Below are 17,730 nucleotides of genomic sequence, written 5' to 3'. Positions count from 1 at the left end.
TGATCTTTTTTTTTTAAATTAGTCTAAAACTGTGTTGCGTTTCAAAAGTTTCCTTAATTCTATAAAAAATCACAATCTAAGGGACTCTACTGAGTCACTGTATTATAAGTTTGATATGCTTTGAGTTTGGAGTGTACTTCTCTTTGTATTCATCGAACATCCTCGCCAGCGCGTCGATCACCTGCCCATGGATCTTGTCCACATATTCGGGATCGGGAGTCTCGCATCTTTCCACATCGATGGGGGAACCAACTGAAGTATAGAGAGTGGTATTGGGGTTATAAACTATAAGTAAAATGAAGAGTGTTATGCACTCACCAACTTGGACAATACGTCGTCGATGTGGGAGAATGCCATAGTTGTAGTTGAAGATACCGCGACCCTTGGGAAGGAGCGGTGAAATGCCTGTGAATTTCTTGACCACATTCTGGAAGCGACGGAGCGAGGAGTCCGGAGGATTAGCCACCTGATCAAATATGTCCACCTCGCCAAAGGACAACGAGGGCACAATCGACGATCTAGCACAACAAGAGAATGTATCAATTAATCCTTACAAATTATCCGCTCCAAACTAACCCGGTTCGAACAGCCATTTTGACGAAACCCTTTCTATCCTTGAGGGTCAAAATGTACTGTCCCGGATGCGAATCCATGGCTTCCTTGGCGCCACCAACAAGTACGGCCACCGCATTGGATGTGAAACCATCCCGATTATCCTTGTGCATTGGATCATTTGACTTGCTGAGTAAATAGGACAGGGATTCCTTGGAAACCGATACCATGCCCCACCAGCGCAATATGTCACGCAGGAAAGGCGTCTTGAAGTGATGATCCAGGGTGGCGATCTTGGGTCGAACGTGCGGGTAAAGGGATAGCCAATTGTCGATGTCCAGGCTCATGTTAATGCAAGTTCCAGTACTAGGAGTGCAATCAACATGTGATAAGATATAAAAAGCTGTTGATCTATAGATACCCAAGTATTCCGTGTGGAAAGCTTGCTACGATATAGTTCCTGTTGGGAGGCAGCTCGGCGGTTTTTACAAGTTCGACGGGGAAGTAGTTTCGATATCTCCAATTGCTGCGGTAGAATAACCAACTGGGTAATGGGGAAAGTTAGTTGGGCTATTATCTCTTCAGCAATCGGGATACTTCAGTTTCAGCACTTACCCATTACCTTCCATAATGCCGTAATTTCTTTTATAATCCAAATAAATTTTCACAAAATAGATAAGAAGCAGACTACGCACAAACATTTCGCCGTAGTACTTGAAAATATGAAAGAAAGATACAAATTGTTAGTGCTTTGGTAAGTACAATGTAAGTAGTTCTTATAATTATAATTTAAGTGGTATGCTGACATGAAATTCCTATCCATTAGTTGGTAAAACTATCTCAAGCTATTTCCTTTAATTTCACTTCTATAAATTAGTCTTATGGAATATCTTACACTAAAATAATTAACCGCTTTCAACGATCTCGATTTTGGTTTCAAAAACTAGCCAGCTTCCTCAGATCGAGATCGAAACATTCTCAGATTGCAAATGTTTTTGCTCTTATTTGGATCTTCCACAATTTTAAACCCGATACTGATTCCGTCTATAATTAACAACATTGAGATCGTTTTCGCGTGTGTAATAACATAATAAAAACATAAGTGTAATAACTAATTTGCCCTGAAGGATTACCAGCAGGATAGCTACTGCGAGGCAGGACGAGATGGGCAGCGTAAAGAAGGTATAGGTGAAGAATGACGTAACCAGGGTCTGAAGCCGCCGTTCCAGCGGAACCCGGAGAGGAGCCCATTCGATTGTCATGCTCAATTAGACCGATCTTCAACACAAGAAGCGACTATTTCGACGAGTTTCCAGCGACTGAGCGATCAAGTATCAGCACACACAATTTCCAGGGTGTAACGTGGAGTACTTATCCTTATCAATGTGACGACCCGCCTCTTCGCAGCGATCCGCAAGTGTCGTTAACAGTTTGAGAACCACACTTAAGTGATAAGCCATTGATAATTGCCTAAATCCAGACACTAGACATCACACACTAGGTGGGGGGCATGGGGTAAGATTAGGTCACTACGCAGATGATCTGAAAAGTAGCCAGTGAAACTCAGATTTATTTGCCCAAATTATAGTCAAATCAGTCCGATAACTGATCTAAAGTGGCTGTAAATATTGATTCGATCTTAGCTGGTTGTTTTCAATCGACGGCAGCTGAATCATATCTTGGGAACCCGGTACTATTCCAATGTTTATATGGTTATGCCGGCAACAGTCATTCCTATCGCGATCGATTCTTGACCTTTACTCGAAGAACCTAATGCTGAGGTCACACGTTTTGGCGGTGCTTCGCAACAGTCAGAACACTCATTCCATTGTGCGTACGCCAATAGTGTGTTCTGCGATAAGGAATCTAGTCGATTTTGTCGTAGTTTTACTAGAGATCTGTGTCGCCCTTATCAGCCGATTGTTTCATTCACAAAAGTGCTGATTCACGCAGACTTTGTTACATTGAACTGAAATTATAGTGTAAGTACTATGAGTATGCACATTTCTTTATTTGCAATGCAATGTGTAATCAACTTGTAATGAGACAACCAGTTTAAATTCAATTAAAAAGCTCGTTTCTATTTCAATACATAGGAATATTTTGTATCAACATGATTTAAAACTAGTGTACAACTAGAGTGGCACTCTTCGAATTCTCCAAGTACTTGTCTTTGTACTGATCGAATAACTTCTCCAGCGACTCAATGACCTGTCCATGCACTTTATCCACATACTCCGAGTCTGGGTGCTCGTTCTTAACAACATCGATGGGAGCACCAACTGGGAATTAAAATATTATTACCACTTATTTGCGTAAAGTATATAAAAATATAACTTACCAACTTGGACAATGCGTCGTCGGAATGGGAGGAAGCCAAAGGTGTAGTTGAAGAATCCGCGGCCCACAGGAATCAGCGGAGAGACTCCGGTGAGCTTCTTGACAAAGTCCTGAAACCGTCGGAGCAGCGAGTTGGGGGGATTTGCCACCTGATCGAAAATGTCCACCTCTCCAAAGGAAAATGAAGGAACAATCGATGAGCTGAAATCAGGATATATGTAAATGGGAATTTAAATTACACTCGAACCCATTACTTACCCCGTTCTAATGGCCATTCGCACGAAGCCTTTCCTATTCTTCAAGGTTAAAATGTACTGCCCAGGATGAGAGTCCATGGCTTCCTGGGCACCGCCAACCAGAATGGCCACCGCATTGGAGGTGAAACCATCCCGATTATCCTTGTGCTTGGGATCATTTGACTTGCTGAGCATACGGATCAGCGCCTCTTTGGACACTGACACCAGACCCCAGCAGCGGAGGACCTCACGCATGAACGGAACATGGAAATGCTGATCCAGAGTGCCCAGTTTGGGACGCACTTGGGGGAATAGCTCCAGCCACTTGGAGATTTCCAAGCCCATGTTAATGCCAATGCCTGTGCTACAATAAAAATCAGTGTCTATTTATATTCGAACGATTAGATTGGCTATCTGTCAAGGTGCTTACCCCAGAATTCCGTGGGGAAAGCTGGCCAAGATGTAGTTCTTAGTAGCTGGCAGTTCGGCTGTTTTCACCAGCTCCACGGGAAAGTAATCACGATAGTGGCGATGCAAAAGGTTGGTGCGTGTTATCATCCAGCTGAGCGATATACACAGCGATATAATCTTACAGAGACTTTCGTTAGTATTCGACTTACCCATTGCCATCCACAACGGATTGGGTTTTCTTGTGGTGCACAAAGACGTAGGCCAAGTAAGTTACCATCAGACTACGCACCAAAAGACCTCCGTAGATCTGAAGGGAAACTCATGTTCTGTAATACTTATGCATATGACTAAATGGTTAGTGTCTTACCAGTGATCCAGCTACCAAAAGGAAGGAAACTGACAATAGTATCAGCAGCATGGAGGTGAAAAAGGCCGTGACCAGTATCTGCAGTCGGCGTTCCAGAGGAACCCGCAGTGGTGCCCACTCGATTTTCATGTCTGCTGTGTTACAAAAATGCCCAAAAAAACTCCACCAGCTGCTCTTTCGGCGGTTCTCCCACGACTGAATGATATGGAAGCCAGCGATGGTCAAATTGCCCTGTACTAGACTTATACTTATCCTTATCGGCTCTCGGCTTCATGCAGGGCGCCCGCATTACCTGCTAATCACAAGCCAACTAACCAGTCAGTAGCACTTTGTGTGGGGCTGATGGGAATTCGCGATTGGAGTGATGAAGATTATAAACTCGGCATGCAATCGCCGTCTGGGTGCAAAGGTATGCGGCGATTCCTAGGAGATTACCCACTTTCAAGAGCACTATGATTCAATAAGCATTTTATGCTGTGGGTCGTATTTCTTAAGATTTATAAGTCAGTTAAGTGATAAGCTGTATTACTTTTATACTACATACAACGAAATTACAAAAACATACAACGGATTAAGTTGTATGCTTGTATGATGAAATAATTGTTTTTTAATTGAAGGCTGTAGTTTAAAAATCAATAAAGCTGGTTGAACAGGGATTATTAGAAATAAATGATAATGCTGTTATTACTACATTTGGTATATTCTGCGCTCATTGTTATGTTTTTTCCCTATATATCAATTAATAAATCATAGTTATTCATTTTAAATTGAACGCCAACTTCTACTGATCGTTGATCAACACTGTTTGCCGTCTTATCGATAAATAATTGCTATCAATAGCGATAGCTGCTTATTCAAAGTTTCGATCACTACCCGTCGTTTTAAAAAGCTTGTATGGCAATTTTATTTGCCTGATAAAATTCGTAATTTTTATATTAAATGCTTATAAAGCACTCATTTGATCACATTGTTTAGACAATAACTTCTCGACTAGTGTATAATCAGCTTGTCCTGCTTGGAGTTCGGTATGTACTGATCCTTGTACTTGGCGAACATCTTCTCCAGGTCGTCAATAACCTGTTTGTGTATCTTATCCACATAGGCTGCGTCTGGTTGATCGCTCTGAACCACGTCGATGGGAGCGCCAACTGAAATTTTTTAAAGTTTATTTGAATCTTACAACTATGCGACATTTGAATGAGCTGAGGACTCACCAACTTGGACAATGCGTCGACGGTTGGGCAGAAAGCCAAAGGAGTAGTTGAAGATGCCCCGGCCAACGGGAATCAGCGGAGATATCCCCGTTATCCTCTTTACAAAGTCTTGAAAGCGACGAACCCGAGAGTTCGGTGGATTGGCAACCTGATCCAGAATGTCCACCTCGCCAAAGGAAAACGTGGGAACAATCGAAGACCTAAAATGAAGACCGGATACAATTAAAAATAACTTTTAGTTGTATCCGATTTCAACCTACCCTGTCCTAATGGCCATTTTAACGAATCCCTTGCGGTTCTTCAGTGTCAATATATATTTGCCAGGGTGCGAGTCTAGTGCCTCCTGGGCACCACCCACCAGAATAGCCACCGCGTTGGAGGTGAACCCATCACGATTGTCCTTGTGCTTGGGATCGTTTGATTTGGTTAGCAGATATACTAAGGCCTCCTTGGAAACCGACACCAGGCCCCAAGATCTCAGGAGACCACGCACGATGGGCGTCAGGAAGTTTTGATCCAAAGTGGCCACCTTGGGCCTCACCTGTGGGAACAGTTGCAGCCACTTGGAGATGTCTAGACCCATATTAATGGAAATGCCAGTCCTATCAGGGTTACAATATGTGCGTAAGAAGGTATACAAATGTTTCGTCACCTAAGCAACCATCGATAAGATTGACTATCAGTCAACAAGCTTACCCCAAAATTCCGTGCGGAAAACTGGCCAAAATGTAGTTCTTATTCGGCGGCAGCTCTGCGGTCTTGACCAGCTGTACGGGAAAGTAGTCCCGATAATGCCGAAACAGCCAATTGTTGCGGTTAATTTTCCAGCTAAAATGGATTATTTTAGCTTTAAGTGTTCTTATAGGGACTTCATGACGCCTACCCATTGCCATCCATAATGGAGTGGGTTCTCTTGTGATTCGCGTAGACGTAGACCAAATAGATGACCATAATGGTGCGCCACAAAAGGCTTCCATAGAACTGGAAGGGAATGCTTTACTTTTCAAAATATTGAAGCACTGATGTATTTACCAGCACGGCAGCAACGAAGAAATAGGATCCAAAGGAGAGTATCATAAAGGATAGGATTAGGAAGGCCATGGCAAACGTCTGGCGACGCCGTTCCATGGGAACTCCTTTGGGAGCCCACTCGATTTTCATGATGTCAGAGCTCTCGAACTCGGAAAGTTGAACTACTTGGTAGCACGGTCCTCCGGCGACTGAAAAATGGAAATGTTCAATGTTTAGTTACCATTTCTTATCCTTATCAGTATCCGTCGGTGGCGCGAGTGCGTGGCTATTGGTTAGAGTTGTTAAAAAAATACCTTCGATTTAATGGCTATTCGCTTGGGGTGTTTAAAAATTCGAGCAATCAAGATAATGACTTGCTCTATATGGACGTCTGGCTAGAATGCCGATATGATATTATATGATATGATCTTATCATTGCCAACAACAGCCGGCTTTAACGTTTGTCCGATACTTGTGATCACATATATATAATTATTGTTTTGAAATTTCAATTGCAACTGGTTTGAATGCCTTTAGAAAGAGAACGAAACTGCTGTTGCACGACAACCTCCTCACTTTAATTGAATGGTGATAAAACTAACTGGGAGTTACTCGTATTGCTTTTGATCCGATCCGCTTTGGCCTAGTATCACAGGCTAATTATTTTAAACTTGTAGAGCTTTAATAAACTAGACGCTCCCATAGAAATTTATTATTAATGTTTACACACGTAATGGATCGTTATCGCGTTTGAGCAGCAGAACCGACGATGCGAGCGTACAACATTTAACTAAACTTGCGAGTGGCACTGAATGCTCGAGTTTCCCATGTGAGTGTTTCGAGTACTCGAATGCGATGCAACAATTGAGTCACCAATGTAATCGAGCGTTCTATACGAATAACCTGAATCAGAGGCAACTGAGGTCATGTGCATTTGCAAGTCGCTATAAGGAAATACCTGTATTGTCAGCTCTGTTCCAATTGAAATGGAATCAGGGAAAGTGTGATCACGCAAAAGCTACAATGTGGGCGAAATTAGCATAGTTGTTTTTTGGTTAATTTCGAATATTGGCGCCCAACATGGTTTCTAGGGATGGAAGCGACCAGCACTGCATTCTGATTTATCGGTTTGCTGCAATACAAGCTCTTTTGGCGCAACAGATCATAGAAGATTGAAATACAAACGTTGTTGGTGGTATCACAAATGAAAATTGCGAAGAGTTATCTGAAGTCAATGTTCTATGCTTATCCCAAGCCCTGGCGCTACTATGACGGAGTAGCGATCCAAATTTTTGCATTTCAAATGACCCCTAGTCCAATCCCATCCATACGATCAAGTACAATACGATGCAGTGAAGAGGTGAAAAACAAATCAAAACAAAATAGCGCAAAATATATTCAACGAGTCCGCCGCTTCTCATCATTCCTCCTTCTTCGTCGCTTTTTTACCATCGCATTTTTGGCCTCAGTTTCTCAGTTCTTTCTCAGTTCAGCAAGATAATCCGAGAAGGACGGATGGTATTGATCTCGAAAGTTGGAATCTAGAAACTAAGTATTCGAATTTGCTGTGTGTGTTATTGAGTTTTGTATCAAAGTGCGTGGTGGCAAAAGTGCAATAAACTTTAAGTCGGTTTTAAACAAATACACATTTCATTCCAACACACACACACCGACACACAACGAAGAACTAAAGAAGGGTTTCAAAAGCAGAACAAGGAAAATGCTTATTTTCTACGCGAAGTACGCATTTATCTTCTGGTTTTTCGTGGGAAGCAATCAAGGTGAAATGTTGCTAATGGACAAAATCTCTCACGATAAGACGCTTCTCAACGTCACCGCTTGCACCCAGAATTGTCTGGAAAAGGGCCAGATGGTATGTTTACACCCTTAGAATGTTGGAACACTCCATAACCAAAAGTGCATGCTTCTTTTCTCGACAGGATTTCCGAAGCTGTTTAAAGGACTGCAGGATTAATGGAACATTTCCCGGGGCTCTGCGCAAGGTGCAGGAAAACTACCAGATGAACATGATCTGCCGCACGGAGTCGGAAATCGTTTTCCAAATAGATTGGGTGCAGCACAGCAGGGGAACCGAGCCGGCTCCAAATGCCACCTACATAATCCGGGTGGATGCTGTCAAGGACGACAACAAAGAAACTGCGCTTTACCTGGTCAGATATTAGATGTAAACTCATTACTATTTACTTTAAAATACCATTTTATTTGATGAATTTCTAGAAAAAGATGTACTATGTAGTCATCAAGACCTAATGTTTCGTTTTACAAGTGGATCGCTCTTTTTCATCGACTTATTCGCTTGCAGTCTGATGACAACTTTCTCATCCTGCCGGGATTGGAGTCCAACTCTACCCACAACATCACCGCCCTGGCGATGCACGGAGATGGCAGCTACTCCTTGATAGCAAAGGACCAGACCTTCGCCACCCTCATCCGAGGCTATCAGCCCAGCAAAATGGGAGCGGTGAATCTGCTGCGGTTTGTCCCCCAACCAGACGACCTGCATCACATTGCTGCCGAAATCGAGTGGAAGCCATCGGCGGGTAAGTAGCTCCATCAGTTTAATCAATCAACGATCTACGAACCCTACTTTCATATTCCAGAGAGCAACTGCTATTTCGACATGGTGTCGTATTCAACCAACAGCGTGAATATGGACGAGCCACTGGAGGTGCAGTTCCGGGATGTGAGTATGCCATGACGCCCCTGCAATGCTAGAGCATAGCTAATCTTTTACTGCAGCGCAAAAAGCTGTACAGGCACACGGTGGACAACTTGGAGTTTGACAAACAGTATCACGTTGGCGTAAGAACGGTGAACATAATGAATCGACTGGAGAGCGATCTGCAGTGGCTGCCAATCGCTGTTCCAAGCTGCTTGGATTGGTATCCCTATAACTACACACTCTGCCGTAGGTTCCTCGAAAGTCCTATATAATAATAATATTAATAATAATAATATTGTTCCACCCTTTCATAGCACCCCATAAGCCAGAGAATCTTACTGTGACCCAGAAGCAGTATCTGCCAAATATTTTGGCCCTGAACATCACCTGGGCGCGTCCCAGATACCTGCCGGATAACTATACACTTCACATCTTTGATCTATTCAAAGGAGGTACGGAGCTAAACTATACACTTGACCAAAACAGGAGCCACTTCTATGTACCCAAGATCACGGTACTGGGTTCCCATTTCGAAGTACATTTGGTGGCCCAGTCGGCAGGCGGAAAAAACGTATCCGGTTTGACGTTGGACAAGGTTCATCGAGGTGTGTTGCTGAGCGGTACGTACGCTGAAGGAAATTAAATATTTAGACATCCATTTCCATCCATTGAACAGAGGGCAACATGGTCAAGTTGGTACTCTTTATTATCGTGCCCATATGCTGCATTTTGATGCTGTGCTCCCTGACGTTCTGCAGACGAAATCGTTCGGAGGTTCAGGCGCTGCAAATGGACGCTAAGGACGCGAAGGCCAGTGAATTTCATCTCTCCCTGATGGACAGCAGTGGCCTGCTGGTCACCCTCTCGGCCAACGAGAGTCTGGAAGTAATGGACGAGCTGGAGGTGGAGCCACACTCGGTGCTCCTTCAGGATGTCCTCGGCGAAGGAGCCTTTGGCTTGGTGCGACGTGGAGTTTACAAGAAACGCCAAGTGGCCGTCAAGTTGCTGAAAGGTTGTACCATTTGGTATTGAAGTTCTTGAATAATTCATGGAATTTTTGTTCTCACAGATGAACCAAACGACGAGGACGTATATGCGTTCAAGTGCGAAATTCAGATGCTCAAGGCCGTGGGCAAGCATCCAAATATTGTGGGTATCGTGGGATACTCCACTCGTTTTAGCAACCAGATGATGTTGCTAATTGAATACTGCAGCCTTGGAAGCCTGCAGAACTTTTTACGGTAAGTTATTTTTATACATATTGGAAAACAAGTGATGTATAGTAAAAAATGTATTACTTAGTGAGGAGTGGAAGTTCAGGCAGGAGCAAAATGCAATTGGACTTAAGAAGAACCTTGAACAGAACGTGGACAACCGACGGTTTAACCGACTCCCTAGAAATTCCATCCATGATCGCATAGAGGATATCAACAACTCGATGCTGTCCACTGTGGAAGAGGAGAGTGAATCGGATCAGACACACTCAAGTCGATGTGAGACCTACACCCTCACTCGAATAACCAATGCAGCCGACAACAAGGGCTATGGCCTGGAGGACATTGAAAACATCGGTGGGAGTTACATTCCCAAAACCGCTGAAGCTCCAAAGGATCGGCCAAAACGGAAGCTGAAGCCGCAGCCCAAGAAAGACTCGAAGCAGGATTTCAAATCGGACAACAAGAAGCGAATCTTTGAGAACAAGGAATACTTTGATTGCCTCGACTCATCGGATACCAAGCCCCGAATACCACTGAAATATGCAGATTTGCTAGACATCGCCCAACAGGTGGCGGTGGGAATGGTAGCCTACATCTACTCTATCCCTAAATGTAATTAAAAAGTGTAGCATGTATCATTTGCCATTTTAGGAATTTCTGGCCCAAAACAAAGTAGTGCATAGGGATCTGGCTGCCCGGAATGTTCTAATCTCCGTAGATCGCAGCATCAAGATAGCAGATTTTGGGTGGGTATCTCTGAAAGTTCAATGATTAGTTATATTGTGTTTTTTTTTTTAAGGCTGAGTCGAGATGTGTATCATGAGAACGTGTACCGAAAGTCCGGAGGAAGTGGCAAGCTGCCCATCAAGTGGCTCGCGCTGGAGTCCCTCACCCACCAGGTGTACACCAGTCAGAGCGATGTGTAAGTATATATTTTTGTTAAGTCCGAAGCGATTTTGTGGCTGATATCTTACCCTCTTAGTTGGTCCTTTGGTGTGCTGCTCTATGAGATCACCACTCTCGGTGGAATGCCATATCCGTCGGTGTCTCCCAGTGATCTCTTGCAGCTACTGCGACAAGGTCATCGGATGAAGCGACCGGAGGGATGTACGCAAGAAATGTGGGTATCAGTGCTTAGCGAAGTACATAATTGTTGATCACATTTGCTTAACTCAGGTTTTCCCTGATGGAAAGCTGCTGGAGCTCCGTGCCATCACACAGGCCAACATTTTCCGCCCTTAAACACAGACTTGGTGGCATGATTTTGGCCACTAACGATGTTCCAGAAAGGCTGAAACAACTGCAAGCTGCAACCGAGTCAAAATTAAAGTCATGTGACGGTCTAAACAGGTAAGTAATCTTTAAAAAGACAATTGTATACGTTACTTTCTTACCTTTTACAATTTAGTAAAGTGGAGCAAGTGCCATGCGAGGAAGAGCTATACCTAGAACCTTTGAATTAATAGTCATTGCTTCAAGATTATAATGAACGAGTGCAATACATTCTAAATTCGAGTTCCAATTCAGACAATGCTATGCGCCAGATAACCTTGCATAGCAATAAACATTAAAGCTAGCCTAAGAAAAATTTAATTTCTTTTTTATAAGAAAAACCAAGATATTTATAGAGTAAACTTCTAGCAGTGCCCTTTATGTCTCATAGAAACCGACCATTTCAAAATGTTTGTGCCTCCTTGCGGCTTAGGTTTCGAAAGAAGGTCGTTTATTTGGACCCCAATCAGCATCATTTTTGAAAATTCCAAATTGAAAGTCGGTCCAAGCTGGCTTGTTTACAGTGTTTCAATTCTACTTCTGGCCACCTCGATCGATGTGCATCCACTGCTGTCGCCTCCGCCGGACACCATGTCCACCGATTCCCTACAGCTGTCCACACTGCCCGGTGCGCACCATCTCCAGCTGCTGTCCACTGGGCAGTCGGCCCCTCGCCGAGAATCCTTTCATAAGAGGTCCGGATCGGGAGCCAACCCCCGATCCCTGCGACACCTTGCCACCGCGCTGGCTGGACCTCAATCGACGGGTCATATTTGCCTTGGCAAAAAGATTATGTCGATCTCCAGAGGCAGCTCATTATATTTTGCTTCGCCTGTTGTATGCCAACTATAGAAAAGTGATGATGATATCCAGAAAACGAAGGAGATACAAGGTGCCACTAAGTGGGTTTCCCGATCAGGATTTGTTCTCCGCCAGCGCACATTTCGATAGCAATGGTTACCTCTCCGATCCCATGGCTCCCGAAACTCTGGGAAAGCTACTCCACATGATGCAGGACTACATCCTTCGGCTGAGAGCGCTGAATCGCAAGTACAAGTGGTGTGGCAACGGCGAGGACTTTGGAGATGTATTGCTCCTATTGGGAGAGCAAGACGAACTGGTACGATTGTTAAGAGATCTCTTTGGAGACAGCGATGTTGTGTCCATTCCAAAGCTCCTGAGCGCCCTTAGCGAGCTGGAAATCAATAATTTATACGGAAAGTACAAGAAGAAAACAGTTCCCTTTATGGTGAGAAGTATATCTGATCTCTACTCCGAAGTGACGGAACCAAAGAGTCCAGTTTTGATATCATTAGCGCACATAGCCAACAAAGGAGTTTCCCCTTATGGACCGAGCCACTTGAAAAACATCTTGAATTTCAGTCCAAAGTCCTTGCCTATGATGGGTAAACACCCACCGCCTAAAAGAAGTAAAAGTGAAAAATGCATTCCAACATCAAAAACGAATTTAACCCAAGCAGTACAAAATACCCAAAAAAAATCGAATTTCAAGGAACCAGCAGACAGTACTGGGATTTTAAGTCCAACTTCCAAGAACTTACAATAAGATATCACAGCAAAGCCACTTCAACCAAACCAAAGGAACCTTCTATGAACCCTTTGACGCCCAGAAGAACTCCATCTGGAGTTCCTCCACCACGCAGACTCACATCGATTAATGACGAATGGTCGGATTGCGGGTCTATTACTATAAAAATCTGGATGACCAACTGAGGTGATCTACGCAATCCTATCATGGCAGTACCCAGCATTATGATCTTAACAGCAGTACACAGGAAATCTTTAGGCAACTCAACGCAGTCAAGCAATGAATATGGCAGCTTAACCAAGATGTTTTTATTGGAGCAGTTGTCCGATCCGTTGGTTGAGCTGGAAAAACGGGTGGACTTATTCCTATCGTATCTTCTATGAATGACGAAACAAACCTATGATTCAACTTAAACGAAATAAAGAAACGAAAAAAAAGCACGTCAGCTTGTTTAACCTTTATTATATTTACCTAAGCCTTAAGTAAACCTTAAATTTCCGTGAGCTGTATCTATGCAAAATCACTTAAGCGTTTCAACTGCAAGTTTGAGGGCACGAAGGTCATGCGCTTGATTAGTCAGCGATTGGACAGAGCCAACTATTCAGAAAATTGGCAACGTTAATAGGAAACACTAATAAGGAAACAAACTTTAAAAATTATGGACACATTCCCGTTTTCCCCCTTTATTTGCAGTATTGGGCTACGAATATCAGCAAAGTAAGAAAAATCGAGAATATGTCTAACAAAATATTTAAAATCAACTTCCCCGAAAATACAAATAAGCTTAAAACTGTCATTGGGTGTTGAATAGGATGTACTTATATGCACATATATACATATGGATCTAAGGTAAGTATAGGTGTAGATCTTTAAGGGCTAGCAGAACCGTTCTCACTAAAATTATTAATCTTTGGACTGCGTGTGGCACTCAAGGCATCGGATCCCGACATGGTTTCACTTCCGTGCTAGTTACGATTGTAGCCCAGACCGAGAATATTACGCGCCTACAATAGAAATGAAAGATTAGTGGATCACTGTGCGATTCATGCCTGGAAACTCACCGTGATGAACGCCGAGTTAAAGGAGCGTTGGAACGTGTGCGTCATGCCCTCTGTTTGGGATAGCATCATTTGGAGTTGCACAGCCTCGTCCATGCGGCTCTTGAGGAACTCCCAGGTCTGCGCATGTCCTGGGGACTTGTCCTGCAGGAAGTACAACTCGGTCATCTTCATGATGGTCGCCAGACCCACACGTCTCGTGTACCAACCGAACTAGAGGAAGCTCATTGATTAAGTCGGGCATTGTACATACGAGACTATACGTTACTCACATCCACAGATCGATCTCCGGAGTAGTAGCAGATGTCATCCACCAGGGTGAGCACCTGGGCCAGAGCTGTGGGCGCATGCTGGGGCTGGGCTAATAGGGCCATCGCCTGGGGCCAATGCGTCTTGTAGGGAGTAACCATCTCCAGACGCTGGCGCACTGCTTGTACCAGAAAATCTAGAGGATCCTCCACCTCCTGCTTGCCACCATCTGTCTTTTGCTGCAGGCTTTCCACCAGCTGGGCGTTGCACTTGCCGTTGAAGTGGGAGACCAGCGCGAAGCCACCCTCGGGAAACATGCCGTGCACCACGCTAGGATAGCCACTTTCCTCGGCACCCAGAATGATGGCCTGGCGGGTCCAGCCCTGCTGGGGCACATGCTGCAATGCAGCGTCCAGGATCTTTGCCCTTATGGCATCCACCTTGGCTTGCTTGGCGTCATCTTCTGGGCCTGTAGACTCTGATCCTTTTGCACCCAGTCCACCACCTCCGCCTGCTTCTTTTTGTGATGCCTTTTCGGCAGCTTGATCGGCCGCATCCCGCTCCCTTTCGCGCTGCTCCTCGCGGGCTCTAAAGTCTTCTAGATTGGCTTTCTTCTCATCCTTTCCATAACTCCTTGCTATTAAAAATGTCAATGGTCTCGGCTGCAGTGGAGCCAAACGGGAGCTAGTCGCATCTGCAAGAAGGCGAGCCTTTGTAGTAACACCATTTAAGGTTTGAAAAAGCGAGTTTTGTTTTTTTGCCTAGCTAATTCATATATTTGAAATACAAAAACATATTTAAAATGGCTATAAAAATTAGAAAAACGCTGCCAGCTTAGGTGTTAAGTACGCACACCTATGTGTACCTATTTGTGTGCAACTAGATTTCAGTGCGCAGATCGCAATGCAAAGCCCGCATCGCTGGCCAGTTAGTTAGCACACCACAACTGGCTCAATTAGTCGGTTAATTATCGCCCCAGCCAAGAACCCACAGACCACATAGATCAGTTTAAGTTTCGATTTCGTTTTCGGTTCTGTTTACACACAGTTTACGTTATCATTTCGCTTTCATTGTGGACAAACTACAAGCTAAGCATCTGATGGATTGGCAACCCGTCGCAGGCGAGCGGACTGTTCGATGATCTCTCTGGCGCGCAGATATAAAGATTGTAGCGTTTCCAAGCTGGTAATGGAACTGGCCAGCACATCGAGCTTCTCCTGCCGTCCAATGTCGGGCAGCTTGCTCTCCGCGTCGCCGCCAGCCATTCCGCTATTGCTTATGTTGACGGCGAGCATGTTGAGTTGGCGCTGCATTAGTTCATCATCCGAAGCACTCTGACCCTTTTCGACGCGCTCCTTGTACGCCTTGTAATGGGCCATCGAAAAGTTAAGCGCTGTTCCCAGTGGGTCCAGCAATTCCTTTTCAATTTCCGGCAGAGCCTGCCAGAAGCCAGTCACATCATTCTTGTCTCTTGCCGCAAAGTAGCGTAGGATATTCAGAGCATGACACAGGCGATCGGAGTGCAGAAGAAGATCGGATTTCACGTCATGGGGCAGCACACAGACGCAGAGCAGCAACATCTCGCGGAAGAGCTTTCCGCTATAAACTTCCGGCATGGGACCAGATTGCCCTAGCGCCTTGTCAACAAGGTCCTTGTACATCCCTCCGAGGTAGCCCATTAGTCCGCCGTGCTGCAATGTCCCCATCAGATTTTTAAGGATGAGATACTTTCCATGATCATCGAAGGCCAGAACAAATTGCCTGAGCACATGAATTCCCAACTGCCGAAGTGCGACCTGCGGCGAATAGCCCACAATCTTGCAAAGGGCTTCGCAAAAGCGCTTGTGGACATCCAGCTGGAGGGAGCTGGTGGGAACTGAGTGCTGCAAGGTACTCAAATGATGTTCCACTAATCGAAGACCACAATATTGTAGGGGAGGCTCCTGCTGCCTGAGTAGCACTTCAGCCAGATAGACAATCGTTTCGAATAGGAATAAAGGTGCATATACCTTTGGTGCGTTTGTGGGCAGTTGGTTACCCACGAACAGCGAGTGATAGTACATGGCTACAGCATGCAGCGGAAGTTTCTCCTCGATGAGGAAAACATTCTGGCAACTCATCTCGTAGACGCCTCTCGAGGCATCTAGTTTCCTTAGCCATCTGGCACGCTGTTCCACGAGGTTGAGCAGGTAGAAGGGATCCCCCAGGAACTGGTTGGCATCCTGAGTCAGGCTTTCCGTAACCTGCTGCACGTAGGATCTCGTAAGGTCCTCCTTGGCGTGATTCATCTCCAGCAGGGCCAACGGACGTCCCAACAGCTGAATGAAGAAGCAAGTGAATATGTTGCGCCGGTTGACGCCGCAATCCCTGAATATTTGGCTGGGTGTCCGCACATCCTGCTGCAGAATTTCATCGCGGAGCGGCTCCCGAAAGAGTCCCACGGTGATGTAGTGAGCCAGAAGGTCCTCCACCTGTTCGTTTTGCTCTATGAGTCGCGCTTGGGCCTCGTCATAGCCCTCGGAGAGGTATTCGGGCAGGGGCAAATCCTTGAGATGGGTGAAGATGCTATTCAGGCTCCACTCAACGGCCTGCGGCTTGTCGCGTCCCTGTCGCTGCAGCACAACTTGTAGGGCCCGCAGATAGGCGCCGAACACATTGATACTGCTACTCTCTTCCAAGCGCTCCATCAGTTCCAGCATAAGCTCATGCAGTGGGGCGTACTTGGCCAGCAGCTTGAGCAGCTCGTCAGAGCAGTCGAATAGTTCTGGCTCCTGGGAGTTCACCTCGTCGGAAATGTTTTCCAAGCACACGTCATGGTATAGATCCATGGCTATGTGGGGCAGCAGCCGAGTGTTCTTTTCCGATTCCTGGGCACTTTGAAACAACATCCGCACGCCATCGTAAGCTTTTTCCAGCAGCAGCTGCTTGATGAGCCGCAGCAAATTCGACGCCTTTGCCGGGTCCCCCACTTCCACCTCCATCTCCTGCTCCTGCATTTTATTTATTTGCTTTAATTTTTCACTGGTATTTCACAATTTTATTGAAAATAGTCGAAAAATCTAAGGCCGCCGGCATTTGACAGTCAGCAGTTCCCTTTACTAGCTCTCTCTCTCTCTCTCTCCCCCCTTTCTTTCGCACGCACGCACAACTCGATCGAACAGCTGATTGTCGGTTGCGGACTCTCTTTCGTAATGAGCACACGCGGTGAATTCGCGGCTAACAGGTGAATTGGGGAGTTCACACTACTTACTGAGCGGCAGCAGGAGCTTCTGCAGACGAATAAGCTTGTATAAACAGCGCACGTTTGCCATTTAAGCGGCTTGAAGTCGTTGAGGCAATTGAAATCGGTTTGTTTGGCATTCACCAGGAAGCCACTTACGTTGTGTTGGAAAGCGGCGTAATCCATTGCTGCTGTAGTATTTTTGGTGGTTTTGTTTACTGTAGTGATTTGGTATATCTTCAGTGCTTAACAGCTTACCTTCATATTCCGACTTTTAACTATAAAAGCTAACTCTAATATCCCATAATTCCAAACAAACTGTATGAGAAAATGCGAAACACTAAAGAAGTC

At 45.0% G+C, this 17,730-nt stretch overlaps 7 protein-coding genes and 1 non-coding gene across 12 annotated transcripts; 2 read left to right on the top strand and 6 right to left on the bottom strand.

Annotated features, from left to right (window-relative positions):
- Positions 1-15: 15 nt before the first annotated feature.
- CG1946 (uncharacterized protein) lies at positions 16-1,874 on the bottom strand. Its single transcript, NM_136475.4, has 6 exons — positions 1,686-1,874; positions 1,168-1,265; positions 974-1,096; positions 577-918; positions 319-518; positions 16-252 (listed from the first exon to the last, which is right to left on the bottom strand). Exons 1-6 carry the CDS (start codon positions 1,812-1,814, stop codon positions 95-97), a joined length of 1,050 nt encoding a protein of 349 aa, NP_610319.2. The 5' UTR covers positions 1,815-1,874; the 3' UTR covers positions 16-94.
- A 740-nt stretch (positions 1,875-2,614) lies between these two features.
- Positions 2,615-4,219, bottom strand: Dgat2 (Diacylglycerol O-acyltransferase 2). Its single transcript, NM_136474.3, has 6 exons — positions 3,907-4,219; positions 3,749-3,846; positions 3,559-3,690; positions 3,151-3,492; positions 2,894-3,093; positions 2,615-2,834 (listed from the first exon to the last, which is right to left on the bottom strand). Exons 1-6 carry the CDS (start codon positions 4,033-4,035, stop codon positions 2,677-2,679), a joined length of 1,059 nt encoding a protein of 352 aa, NP_610318.1. The 5' UTR covers positions 4,036-4,219; the 3' UTR covers positions 2,615-2,676.
- A 596-nt stretch (positions 4,220-4,815) lies between these two features.
- On the bottom strand, positions 4,816-6,924 carry CG1941 (uncharacterized protein). 4 transcript variants are annotated; one of them, NM_001299233.1, is made up of 7 exons: positions 6,446-6,924; positions 6,153-6,340; positions 6,004-6,101; positions 5,817-5,948; positions 5,381-5,722; positions 5,121-5,320; positions 4,816-5,054 (listed from the first exon to the last, which is right to left on the bottom strand). In NM_001299233.1, the coding sequence occupies exons 2-7, from the start codon at positions 6,279-6,281 to the stop codon at positions 4,897-4,899; spliced, it is 1,059 nt and encodes a 352-aa protein (NP_001286162.1). In that variant the 5' UTR covers positions 6,282-6,340; positions 6,446-6,924; the 3' UTR covers positions 4,816-4,896. The 4 variants fall into 4 exon arrangements, with proteins under 4 accessions (NP_001286162.1, NP_001286161.1, NP_610317.1 ...); NM_001299232.1 differs by having other exon boundaries at positions 6,734-6,924; NM_136473.3 differs by having other exon boundaries at positions 6,862-6,924.
- mir-4909 (mir-4909 stem loop) lies at positions 5,321-5,380 on the bottom strand. The gene has a single exon (NR_048056.1). It is a non-coding gene; the product is annotated as a mir-4909 precursor RNA (primary transcript).
- Positions 6,925-7,612: 688 nt separating the features above from the next.
- On the top strand, positions 7,613-11,614 carry tor (torso). 2 transcript variants are annotated; one of them, NM_001103742.2, is made up of 14 exons: positions 7,613-8,004; positions 8,072-8,302; positions 8,455-8,692; positions 8,753-8,835; positions 8,892-9,060; positions 9,129-9,419; positions 9,491-9,826; positions 9,884-10,055; positions 10,117-10,615; positions 10,683-10,777; positions 10,831-10,953; positions 11,014-11,151; positions 11,208-11,381; positions 11,440-11,614. In NM_001103742.2, exons 1-14 carry the CDS (start codon positions 7,852-7,854, stop codon positions 11,492-11,494), a joined length of 2,757 nt encoding a protein of 918 aa, NP_001097212.2. In that variant the 5' UTR covers positions 7,613-7,851; the 3' UTR covers positions 11,495-11,614. The 2 variants fall into 2 exon arrangements, with proteins under 2 accessions (NP_001097212.2, NP_476762.1); NM_057414.4 differs by having other exon boundaries at positions 9,129-9,434.
- An 87-nt stretch (positions 11,615-11,701) lies between these two features.
- CG34216 (uncharacterized protein) lies at positions 11,702-13,291 on the top strand. The gene has a single exon (NM_001103743.2). The coding sequence runs from the start codon at positions 11,860-11,862 to the stop codon at positions 12,868-12,870; it is 1,011 nt and encodes a 336-aa protein (NP_001097213.2). The 5' UTR covers positions 11,702-11,859; the 3' UTR covers positions 12,871-13,291.
- A 4-nt stretch (positions 13,292-13,295) lies between these two features.
- On the bottom strand, positions 13,296-17,544 carry Coq9 (Coenzyme Q9). The gene is made up of 4 exons (NM_165550.3): positions 17,410-17,544; positions 14,183-14,853; positions 13,914-14,123; positions 13,296-13,856 (listed from the first exon to the last, which is right to left on the bottom strand). Exons 1-4 carry the CDS (start codon positions 17,468-17,470, stop codon positions 13,818-13,820), a joined length of 981 nt encoding a protein of 326 aa, NP_724594.1. The 5' UTR covers positions 17,471-17,544; the 3' UTR covers positions 13,296-13,817.
- CG30496 (uncharacterized protein) lies at positions 14,919-17,297 on the bottom strand. The gene has a single exon (NM_165551.4). The coding sequence runs from the start codon at positions 17,153-17,155 to the stop codon at positions 15,248-15,250; it is 1,908 nt and encodes a 635-aa protein (NP_724595.1). The 5' UTR covers positions 17,156-17,297; the 3' UTR covers positions 14,919-15,247.
- Positions 17,545-17,730: the final 186 nt, after the last annotated feature.

Source organism: Drosophila melanogaster, chromosome 2R, assembly GCF_000001215.4.
Source record: "Drosophila melanogaster chromosome 2R".
NCBI lineage: Eukaryota > Metazoa > Arthropoda > Insecta > Diptera > Drosophilidae > Drosophila > Drosophila melanogaster.
The sequence above is the reverse complement of the archived record's forward strand: the minus strand, read 5'-3'. Positions and strand labels throughout refer to the sequence as shown.